At 47.6% G+C, this 11717-nt stretch overlaps 1 protein-coding gene across 1 annotated transcript in view; it reads right to left on the reverse strand.

Moving 5' to 3' along the window:
- LOC120375611 (zinc finger protein 850-like) overlaps window positions 1-11420 on the reverse strand; it is a gene marked incomplete at its 3' end in the record, with an annotated part of 610246 nt that extends 598826 nt beyond the window's left edge. Inside the window, exons 1-3 of the mRNA XM_039496347.1 lie at window positions 11417-11420; window positions 10612-11062; window positions 3389-4018 (exon numbers count right to left, since the gene is read on the reverse strand). Coding sequence (XP_039352281.1) covers window positions 3389-4018; window positions 10612-11062; window positions 11417-11420 — 1085 coding nt within the window. The remainder of the gene's footprint in view (window positions 1-3388; window positions 4019-10611; window positions 11063-11416) is intronic.
- Between the last annotated feature and the right edge of the window lie 297 nt (window positions 11421-11717).

Here is an 11717-nt window from a genome sequence, read left to right on the forward strand (position 1 = left end):
ACAGGAAAACATCAGACGCTGCTCCCAATGCTGCACTCAGTTTTTCAGAAATTAGTTGACTTTATGGCCAGAAAAGACCATTAGAGCATCTAATCTGACCCCCTGCATAGCACAGGCCTCCTGTATGACACTATAGCGGGTGAGGAAGGGGGGGTTGGAGGATGTGAGCGGGTGGGCAGTGGCGGGGGGACAGGTGAGCCGGCGGCGGGGTAGAGGGCCTGAGGAGGCGAGTGGGCAGGCAGTGGCTGGGGAGCAGGTGAGCTGGCGGCTGGCCCCAGCTTACCTCCGCTCCGCCTCCCCCCTGAATGCCCCGTCCCACTTTCCCCCCTCCCCCCTGCTTCCCGCAAATCAGCTGTTCGCGAAGGAAGCCTTGGCGGGAAGAGAAGCGGTTTGGCGGCTTCGTGCTCAGGTCCAGCAATGTGGAGACAGAGACAAGGTGAGCTGGGGCAGGGGGGACACCCATACTGCAGCAGGTAACCTGGGGGCGCACAGGGGAACCGCCTCACACCAGCTCACCCACCTCCCCACTGCCTCCTGGGCCTGAGCCACCATTTGCTTCTCAGCCCTCCCAGGCTTCCCACCCGAACCATCAGGGGCTGGGGTTCCCGCGGCGGTCTGGGGACAGGTATAAGGGGTGGTTGTTTGGGGCAAGGGTCCCAAGGGGGCCATCAGGAATGAGAGAAGGGGTTGGATGGGGTGACGGGGGGCAGTCAGGGGACAGGGAAGGGTGGATGGGGTAGGGGTCCTGGGGGGGGTGTTAAGGAACGCAGGGGGTTGGATGGGGCAGAAGTCCCGGGGCGGGGTGGGCCATGACCCTGGTGTGGGGTGAGGAGGGAACCGGTTATTAAGATTTTGGCAGCTCATCACTGCCCGGGGGTTGGGAGGCTGAGGAGGAGAGCGGAAGGGCAGTGGCAGGGGTGAATATGCGAGCCGGGATGGGGAGCTGAGGTGAGCGGGGAGCAGGTGAGCCGGGGAGTGGGGTCTGAGGCGGCGAGCAGGAGGGCATTGGTGGGGGTCAGGTGAGCTGGCGGTGGGGGAGGAGAGCTGAGGCGGTGGGCAGGCAGGCAGGTGAGCCGTGGGGGGCTGAGGAGGCGAGCAGGCAGGCAGTGGGGGGGGTCAGGTGAGCTGCGGGGGGTGGGGGGCTGAGGCGGTGGGCAGGCAGGCAGGTGAGCCGTGGGGGGCTGAGGAGGCGAGCAGGAAGGCAGTGGTGGGGGGGTGGGTGAGCCGGCGGCAGTGGAGGGGGGCTGAGGAGGTGAGCGGGGGGGCTGAGAAGGTGAGTGGTGAGTCAGTGGCTGACCTTCTACACCTTCCTCAGTCCCACCTCATTCATTCAACAGGGCAACTGATTACAACATGGGGGGAAGATCTTATTCTACTTCTAGCAAAAGGACATTTTTCTTTTACCTTAATTACACTACCTTAGGGGCCTGCTATAACATATTACCAAGGTGCAATACCACTGTTTTGGCAGGGCAGTGCTGGGGAAGGAGGGTTTGTTTCCATGGGGCGGGCGGTGCTGGGGGGGTTGTTTTGGGAGGGCTGCGTGGCATTTGGGGGGTATTTCAGTGGCACGGGGGGGGGTTATTGGGACCGGGGGGGTTTCAACCCTCAGCTGTTTTCTTTGGAGAAATATTGCCCTCGCCGCTTTATGAGTTGTGCAGGCCTGGACTAAACCAGAGACTCTGGACTCAGCATTCAAGTATCCTGCAGTCTGAACTTCGAATCTGATACATTCCCTCATTGGCGACCATCGTTTGCCCAGCACGGAAGTGCTTCTTGTCCAACAAGACAGCCAGATTGGGACCCATAGGCATGGAATGACTCTGAAGGAATCAGCTGTTTCTGTGCTTCATGAAACTTTGGATCCAAATGGTAAAAGACAGTTGTGCCCAATTTAATCATGGCGTCCTTTAGGAGTGTGACCAATGTCACTTAACTAGGGAGCAGGGTTCTAAAAATAGTTTACCTGGGCCACAGGTCACCATAGCTTCCATCTCTGGGGTGAAAATCAACCACCACTACCTGCAATTTCTACCTGAGTTCTTGTCAAATCTTTGACCTTACTTGGAGTAATTTTACACGTCTCTGGTGTAGAATTCTTCACCAACCACACAACAGATCAGTAGCGATAGTGAGGCACAACTCCCCCAAATATGCCCTTTCATTTCTTTAATCTGGTGGCACAGATTTAAATTAGGGACTAAATTCAGGTGCGGTTTAGAATCCCTGTAAAACACCAAATGTCAGGTATCTATGGAAAATAGGTCTCTTTCTGCAGCTATGTCACATTCAACACGGATTTCATTTTCTACATATTTGCAGCATCTCCCAGGGGTGAGCTGAACAGAAACATCACTTCCATTTTCCCATCTCTACCTAGATAGGAATTGCATTTCCCAAATAAAAGGCAACATGCACCTGATTAGGAAGGAGATCTCTTCAGGAGCAACCTCCTGCAGGGCCTGGCCACAACTGCTTTGGAAGCCCAATGCAGGGGTATCGTGCTTAGTTAAAAGTCATTTACTAGGGAATCCTCTTCCCAGACCGTTAGAAAAAATACTGACCTAACGAATTGAACAACAGAGGGATTGGGATGGTGATGGGGAATAACGGAATCCCTCTGACTTACCCTATCTTCTTCTGTTGTTACAGAGGGTGAAATGACATTTTCCCCTATCCCTGCCCTGTTGCTGCTCTTCGTTATAGTTCAATATATTTTAAGTGAGGAAAATGGTAGGAAAAATATCTGCTCCCCAGCACAACCTGAAGCAACATCAGAGCAACTGGGAATGAAACAATTTGTTTCCAAAGGGGGAACTCGATGACTAACAATTGCTGTGAAATGGGGGAACAGTATAACCGTGCTGCTCAGGGTTTGTTTAGACTAGGAAAAGTGATGGAGTTTAGGTCAGGTCCAGGGGAAAGCTAATGCCAACCACTGCCCCTGGGCTGCATCCACTCTACAACTATAACTGTCTTTTTACACCAAGATCACTAACTTGAGCAGCCAACGCCATGTGCAGCCCTAGTGGATGGAAGGCACAGGTAGCTTTTGCCTCAGTGTTGCTTCTTGGGAATCAAACCTCTCCCCCACCTGGAGCTGATGAACATTCCTGGCTGGAGGGGGGCACGCTCCTATGAGTCAAAAGGAAAGGAGTTGATAGAAAAGATCACAGGACTGACCCCAAAGAAGGGTGAGCTGCAAAAGGCAGAAAGAGGCAACTCATTTGGGGGAGCTGAGAGACCACGGTGAAGATGGTGCAAAGATCACTATATTGGAATTAGCAAATGTGATTTTTTTTAAAAACAAATCTTTGGCCAGCCCTAATCAAGGCATTTCTTACAGTTCTCTCCCATTTGGATTTTCTGATGTCTAATAGGGAATGACCTCTGATTGAAGCTTTTCCCAAATGCAGAGCACTTGTAGGGTCTCTCTCCACTGTGGATTCTGCGATGTCTGACAAGGTCTGAGCGCTCAATGAAGGTTTTCCCACACTCAGAGCATGTGTAGGGTCTCTCTCCTGTGTGGATTCTCTGATGTCTGCTCAGGCTAGAGCTCTGACTGAAGCTTTTCCCGCACTCGGAGCATGTGTAGGGCGTCTCTCCTGTGTGGATTCTCTGATGTGTGATAAGGTGCGAGTTCTGATTGAAGCTTTTCCCGCACTCGGCACATGTGTAGGGCATTTCTCCTGTGTGGATTCTCAAATGTGTGATAAGGCTTGAGCCCCGACTGAAGTGTTTCCCGCACTCAGAGCACGTGTAGGGCGTCTCTCCTGTGTGGATTCTACGATGTGTGATAAGCTGTGAGTGCCAATTAAAGCTTTTCCCACACTCAGAGCATGTGCAGGGCATCTCTCCTGTGTGGATTCTCTGATGTCTGATAAGATGTGAGCGCCAACTGAAGCGTTTCCCGCACTCAGAGCATCCATAAGGTTTCTCACCTGTGTGGATTATGTGATGTGAGGTAAGGTGTGAGCTCCGACTGAAGCTTTTCCCACACTCAGAGCACATGTAGGGTCTCTCTCCTCTGTGGATTCCCTGATGTGTGAAAAGGTCTGAACTCCCATTGAAGCTTTTCCCACACTCATGGCATGTGTAGCGTGTCTCTTCCAAGTTGATACTCGTGTGTAATAAGGTCTGAGAGCCTACTTAAATTTTCCTCTGGCCTCTGCTGAGTCTCACAGGCTTTTGCTTTTCTGGCAGTGCACAACTCCCAGAAACATTTCCTTTGGGTCTTCCTGATAACGTCCCATGTGGTTCTACTTGCTCAGCATCTTCCTGCTGGGGATTCTCCTCCTCTTTCTCACTCACTATCTCAACACCTGATGGGAGACAGAGAGAATCCAGACATAAGTCACCCCCTGTGCCTGAGAAAAAGGAAATGTCAGAGACAGGAATGGAATAAGGGAGAGCCTAGTAGTCTTGCATTAAATGACCAAAATTTTCTGTATGACCCTTCCCAGTCAGTGAAACCTGCAGTGAAAAACTTTCCCTTGACTTTACTGAATTTGGATTTCCTGTCTTGTTGAATGGGTCCCTGGGAGCTGTCAGGCAAATATCCATGGAAAAGGGGAGTAGATGTGAGCTTTGTTGGTTGGGAGATTTGACTGTGTTTTGTCTCCTTGTGAGATGGGCAAATTGGAGGAGCTCTTGCAGCATTTCTGATGATTGAGTTAAAAACTGCTACCACCTTTTGTTTTCAAAATAGCTCAGCCCTCAGTGTGTTCAGCCTTTCTGAAAACCTGGCCAACATTTTGTTGCCCAAATGGCAGCTGAGTTCGTCTGAAATTCTGGCTCTAGGGGTGAGTGTGAGACCTTCTGAAAACTCTGGGCTCTGTGTCTGGAAGCTCTAAGAACCTTCAGAACTTTTATCTTGTGTGAGAGCCTGATGAGAAAACCTTCCTTCTGTAGAACTCAGCAGAGATTTTCTCACTGACTTACAATCACAATGTTTTATCTTGACCTCAGGTTTAGATACCAACAAAATGCATTTATTGTATTTTTACAAGCAATTTGAAACAAACATCCCTAGTTGGGCAGAGAGATAGAAGTAGGTCTGCCACTAAATCACATTCCCTTTCATCAGTAGCTACCTGAGCAAGGTAGTAACCAGTGGGCAACAGGTGAAAGGCCCATTGTCCATGCTTAGAACACTTCAGCAGCTAGACCTCAGGAATGGAAGAGGCTAATGATCAGTTTCTCCGGGATAGTTACTTCCAAAGAGTGGGATGAAAATTTTTGGCTGAATATTTTATTTGCTGAAATATTTTGGTTAACCCAAAATGATTTTTTGGTTTTGTTTCAGCAAGAAAATTGGGGAAAAAATTCATCTTGGGTCAACCTGAATGTCTATTATTGTTATTATAATGTTGGTTAGGCTAGCTAGCAAGGGGGGGGGGAATAATTTGCACGTCTATTTGTGTAAAAGGGCATGCAGCCTGGACTTCCAGGTGCACACGGGAAACATGCCCATATTCTGTTACTAGTCAGTGGGAAGCTTTGATTTTTATATGGTCTCCAAAGCCCTTCCCAACATCATGTAGAAGATGGGGGAACCAGGAAAAAACATGGATTTGTTTAAATTGGAAGTGAAAAATAATTGAAGGTTTTCTGATGTGAAACTCCACCAGAGAGGTCCTTTGGGGCCATCTGCCTGTCCCAAGTCAGGGTAAAGGAGGAGGGTTGGGCGTGGGGCTAGCAACTCCACCCTGTAAAAATCAGCTTGCTACAGAAACGCCAACAATAGAGTTAACAGAGACTTTTAGCCTGGAAAAAGAAGGGTCTTCAACTCGAAGATGCATGACGCTGGGTGGTGAAAGCCGCGAGGAAGCCACTAAGCCGATCACCCTTCTTACAACCAGGAGGATTACCATCGGCACATGGAATGTGAGGACCATGTACGAGTCAGGAAAGACGGCGCAGGTTGCAGCAGAGATGAGGAGCAACAACCTGACCCTACTAGGCATTAGCGAGACAAGATGGACGCAAGCTGGACAGAGACGACTGTTGACAGGAGAGCTGTTGCTGTATTCAGGACATGAAGAGAGATTCTCCAGATCCGCTGGCCAGACACCATCAGTAACATCCACCTCTTGGAGAGGACCCATCAACTCCCAGCAGAGGAAGAAATTAGAAGGAGAAGGTGGGGCTGGATAGGACATACACTACGCAAGCAGACAACCAACATCACCAGACAGGCACTGCAGTGGAACCCCCAAGGCAAGCGGAAAAGAGGCCACCCAAGAAATACCTGGCGACGCGACCTTCAGGTTGATAGCAAAAAAATGGGCTATACCTGGAACCAGCTAGAGCGAATGGCCCAGGATAGAAGACTATGGAGATCTGTGGTTGGCGGCCCATACCCCGGTTGGGGTGACGGGCATGAATGATGAATGAATGATTTCTGAGGTGAAGTCACTTTTCCCTGACTGGGAATTGAACCCAGGCCATTGCTGTGAAAATGCCAAATCCAAACCACTAGACCACCAAGGAGTGATGATGTTGTTCTTCTTCTCACTTATGCTACACTTCCTTAGGCTACTTTCTGTCCAATTTCTGAAGCAGCTCCATTGTCCACTCCCTGAGGGGCTAAGAGCAGAGAGTGCAGGAACCCCTGTACTCAGGGTCACAACCTGAGCCCAATCCAAGCCACTGAAACAAACTCAAATGATGCTTCAGCTTCCTCCAGCAGGATCACAGAGCAATACAAAGAAAACCCATGAGGAACAATTGTCCTCTGCCTTCATTTAACCCATCGCAACCCTCTCAGCAGCCGACTCTTGCAGGAAGGACACTGAGCTGATAGGAGCTCTGGCACAGAAACCAAGGGAGGGGTGTTGCTCCCCCTGGGTGTCAGCTGATCACATTCTGACTCGGGACTCTGAGCTTTGCCATCTTGTGAGTTCTGTGTCCTCAACCAGCAGCCAAAGTGCTGAACTCCCCGGACCCTTCTGCTGGGAGCATGGTGATTGCACAACAGCTGCAAGCCCTTTTTCCTTCTCCTTGTCCGCCTCCGCTTCCCTGGCCCTTCCCCACAAATGGTTCTATCAGGCGCTGGAGGGATCTAAGGACCTCACCCACCTCTTAAAGCGCAAACTGATTCCCTTCTCTGACATTCCTGGGCCTGGGTTTCTTTTGAGTTTTTCCCAAGGGGGGCCTGATTCCCTGTGAAAATGTGTGTGTGGCACCAGCTTGTCTGCCCCCTCTCTGGGAGCTGAGAAGCTTTTTCAGACTCTCTCCCACTAGATGAGTCTAACAGCACCTCTCCATTGTGGGAGAATCCTAAATTTCACCCTCCCACCCTGGTTTCTCTGACCAGCTGATGGCGGCAGCATGCTAAATCAACCCCAGCTCTCTGGTCTAGAAAGCAGCATCTAACCAGCCTTGTGACAGCTCCGGTTTGCTCGCTGGAGACATAATCAGGAAAAAAGGCGAATGTCAGAAAGGGAACCTCAGCTCGCAAATAAATACCCTCAGGGCTCCTTCTACATAGAGACTGGGCAGCTGAACAGACTCAGACCTGGCTAGCTCAGTTGGTAGCACATAACACTTTAAATCCCATGGTCGTGCATTAAAGCCCCACATTGGGTGGTAGTGACAGCCACTCTTCCACTTATATTCACAACCCAAAATGAAATAAACTCTCTGTCCTCTCTACCACCTTAGGCAGGTAATGTGTCTTCCTCTCTCTAAGCTTCTGTAAAACATGAAGAAAGAACAAACTGATGTTTGCATCCTCTGTTGAGACAGGTTTTTCTCCTCTTCCATTCTACCCCAGGCAACAGAGGGGGGATAATAAACATTTAATGGATAATTCCAGAGAGAAAAGTTTGGTCATTATAAATAGGATGATCTATTGAATCATATAGAAAGGTGGGGCAGGGAGGGATCCCGAGAGTCAGGACCAAGTATCCCTAGGCCATCCCTGACAGGTGTTTGTATAACCCCTTCTTAAAATCCTCCAATGACAGAGATTCTGAAAATTTCCATTGAGGCCTCTGCCATGCAATCAACAATGCTTGGCTCATGGTTAAAGGCCAGGCTGCGATTCAGAAAATTTGGATTCAGTTCCCAGTTTGGTCCCATTATTTTCTGTGCAAACATGGACAAATTACAGCACATCTTCGGGCCTCAGTTTCCCTATCTGTAAAACGGGAACCGCCCTCCCACACTTTTGTCTATTTCACCTGTGAGCGTTGGCAGCAAGGACTCTCTCTCTCACTCTGAGTTGTATAACACCTGGCAGAATCAGGGTCCCCACTCTCGGTCAGGGTCTCTGCAGTGCTTGGCCCAACTAGGGCACCCACTCTTGGATGGGGTATCTGCAGTGCCCAACCCAATGAGGCCCCAATCTAGGAGCCTAATGAGGATACAAAAATCTCCCTTTTCATTTGTTTATTTTAAAAAGTCCATTTTTAGCCTTCAAGTTCAGCCAGAAAACATGGCCCAAGAGTCTCAGAAAAACCAAGAAAGTAATAACATTACCCCCAAAGGGAGCATTTTTAAACATCTCATGATTTTTAAGCTGCCCTCTGGATTTTTGAGTCCAGACTCCTAGTTACTGTTCTCAATCTAACCTTGGCTGAACTCTGGAACTGTAACCAGTGACACTGAACTAGTAAGTGGAGTTGTACAAACAATTTTCCTTGGGCCGTTGGTCATCATAGCTTCCTTTACTGGGGTGGAAACCAAGAATGGAGCGTGTGCTCTTTCCACTCCAGTTCTTTCCGAATCCTTGGCCTTGGTTAGGGTAAATTTACACTTCTCTGAAGTAGAATCCTTTACAAAACCACTCCCAATCTCAACAGTGTTAGTAAGCACTGGCTTCCCGAAACATGCTCAGCTTTTCTTTAATTTGGTGGCACAGTTCCAGGCAAGGGACTGGATACAGGGCTGGATCATAATCTTTGTTTGTTACCAGAGCTGGAGATTGTATTCAAAAATAGCTATTTTTCTGCAGCTATTAGATTTCCAACAGTGATTTTATACACATTTTCAACACCTACAAAGGATAAATTCAACAAAAAGCCCACTTCTATTTCCTCAACATCTGCGTCAAGAAGAGCAGCATTCCCTTCTTGACGCAGGATTAGCCAGGAGAGATCTTTTGTTGGGCCTGGGGTACATATCATTTGGGAACCAAATACATGGGCATTTTGCCTAGTTCAAAATCACCTAATGTGGAGTTCTATCCCCAGATCATCTGAGACAATATTGACTTCAACAACTGAACTACAATGTGATCATATGAACTTCCTTCAGATAGTTGGGGTTCTGCTGTTGTTAACCATTTCTGAGTGGAGAATCACTGCTGTGTCTTTGTTAGCATGTCCAGTAAATTGGACAGTTCTCTCCTGTTGACAGAACTGCACTTGAATTGTCTCCATGTCATCAGGGAGGGATGGGGGAAAAGCAAAGCTGAAATCACAAATGAGGACTTTAGAAAATGGTCATTTGTCTTAAATTCTCCAATAAATCTGAGCTACATCCTATCAAACTGAACGAATATCCAACTGGGTGACCAAACAGCCTTCAGGAAAGATAGAAACCCATACCACAGAAAGACAGAATACATGATAATGGAAGTGTTAAGTGAAATTCCAGAGCAGGTTACATCTGATTATTCAGAATCAGGACAAGAGATTCTCCCATCACATTCTTCTCTGATCCATTCAAACCTGCTTCACTCAGCACTGTCTCAATAGTCAGTTATGTTATTTACAACATTTTTAGTATCCTAGCATCCCATAATGGGGGACAAACCAGCTACCTTGTAAGAAGTGGCTTTACCAATAGATGGAACCTGGGATTTAAACTCCCAATGATCACACTGTGTTTGGGATCCATTTGAATTCCCCTCCCAGGTCTTTGACACTTACATCTGCACTCATAGCAACTCTGATATAGGATTAAAGTCAAACCATCATCTCCAAGCACAGACAACGGAGAATGCTTCATCACATGACACTTTGAAAAGTGGATGGATAGAATGTGAAGATAAACTCTACATGGCTCAGACAAAAGGTAACAGTTCTGCAGTGATGGGGAAGGAGGGAATCTCTGACTCGCCCCGTATCCTTCCGGTGTCACAGAGGCTGAAATGACTGTTTTTTTCCTGCCCCTGCTCCTCTTCATTTAGATATAATTTGAAAAGTTCCCAATAGAACTGCTCTTCACCACAACCCAGAGCAATGTAAGAACAACTGGCAATGATACAATCTGAATCATTGGTGACTCTAACAATAACTTTGCAATAGGAGGAATGGTATAAATGTGATGCTCCCTTGTTTCTTATGGGAAGGGCTCACTCAAATTACTCATGAGACAATGGAGTTGATAGAAAGGACAAATTGGTTTTCCTAAAACAGGGCAAACTGTAAAAAGGCAAAAATGGGCCACTCATCTGGTCAAACTGAGGGATAATGGTGCTGCAAACAGTTCAAACAGCTTTAAAAGTTACTGTGTGGGAATCAGGAAAATTATTAAAGAAAAAAAAAGTATTGATAGCCCTAGAGGTTTTTATAGTGTTGTGCTCCCTGGCAGATTCTCTGATGGCTAACATGAGTTGAGAACCAAAAGAAGGTTTCCCCACACTCACTGCATTGATAGGGCCTCTGTCCTGTGTGGATTCTCTGATGGGTAAAAAGGTTTGAGCTGTGATTGAAGGTTTTCCCACACTCACTGCATTGATAAGGCCTCTCTCCTGTGTGGATTATCCGATGGGTAAAAAGGTTTGAGCTGCTAGTGAAGCTTTTCCCACACTCACTGCATTGATAGGGCCTCTCCCCTGTGTGGATTCTCCGATGCCTAATAAGGTGCGAACTGCAACTGAAGATTTTCCCGCACTCACTGCATTCATAGGGCCTCTTCCCTGTGTGGATTCTCTGATGCTTTATAAGGATGGAGTAATCACATACGTGCTTTTTTCTCTTTCCGCTCAGGATTTCCTGCTGTGTTGTGGTTTCCTTGAGGTCCTTCTGAGTTTCCTGACAGGAAATACATTTACCCACTTTCTCCCCTGGCTGGTTTCCCTGCTCTCTTTCTGGTCTGTGCTGAATGTCACGGGATTTTTCCTGCTTATGACTCCAGGACACATTCCTTTTCGATCTTTGCGATAATTCTCTGTGTTTAGCCACTTTCTCAACATTTTCCTGCTGAGAATTCTGCTCCTCTTTCTCACATACCATTGCGTCACCTGCTGTGATAGAGACAAAACCTCAGACAGGGATGGAAAGGGGAAGGCCAAACCAATACAAGTACTGGAGAGAGGTCAAATAAAAGTCAGGAACTGAACTCCCGCAAACTCTTCCCCCAAATGTAGTGGTGGGATTTTATGTTTGTATTTTATATAATTTGGAATGAAGGATAAAGAGTAATTATGTAGCCTGCATTAAGTGTATTGGTGTATGATCTGAGCACATCCTGCCAGCCACCCTTTTGAACAACAGAAAGGAATGGCCTAATGGGCCAATGGGTAGAGATACATCAGCCAGAATCTGTGTCAGGACTGATTTCAAGGCAGTAACAGACCTTTGAGGGTCACCAATTTGTTGCAGGTTTAGCATTTTAAAATAAGTAAAAGAATGCCATGGTTGTTTTCTTTTGCATTGCGATTTGATGTTCCTGTTCAAAATGTTGTGTGTAAATTAATTCTGTTTTGTGTGTGAATGAGGAATGTGTGTGTTAAGAGGTAAGTGTGAAGGCCATCGCTGAACCAG

Source organism: Mauremys reevesii, linkage group 12 (assembly GCF_016161935.1).
Source record: "Mauremys reevesii isolate NIE-2019 linkage group 12, ASM1616193v1, whole genome shotgun sequence".
Classification (NCBI taxonomy): Eukaryota; Metazoa; Chordata; order Testudines; family Geoemydidae; genus Mauremys; species Mauremys reevesii.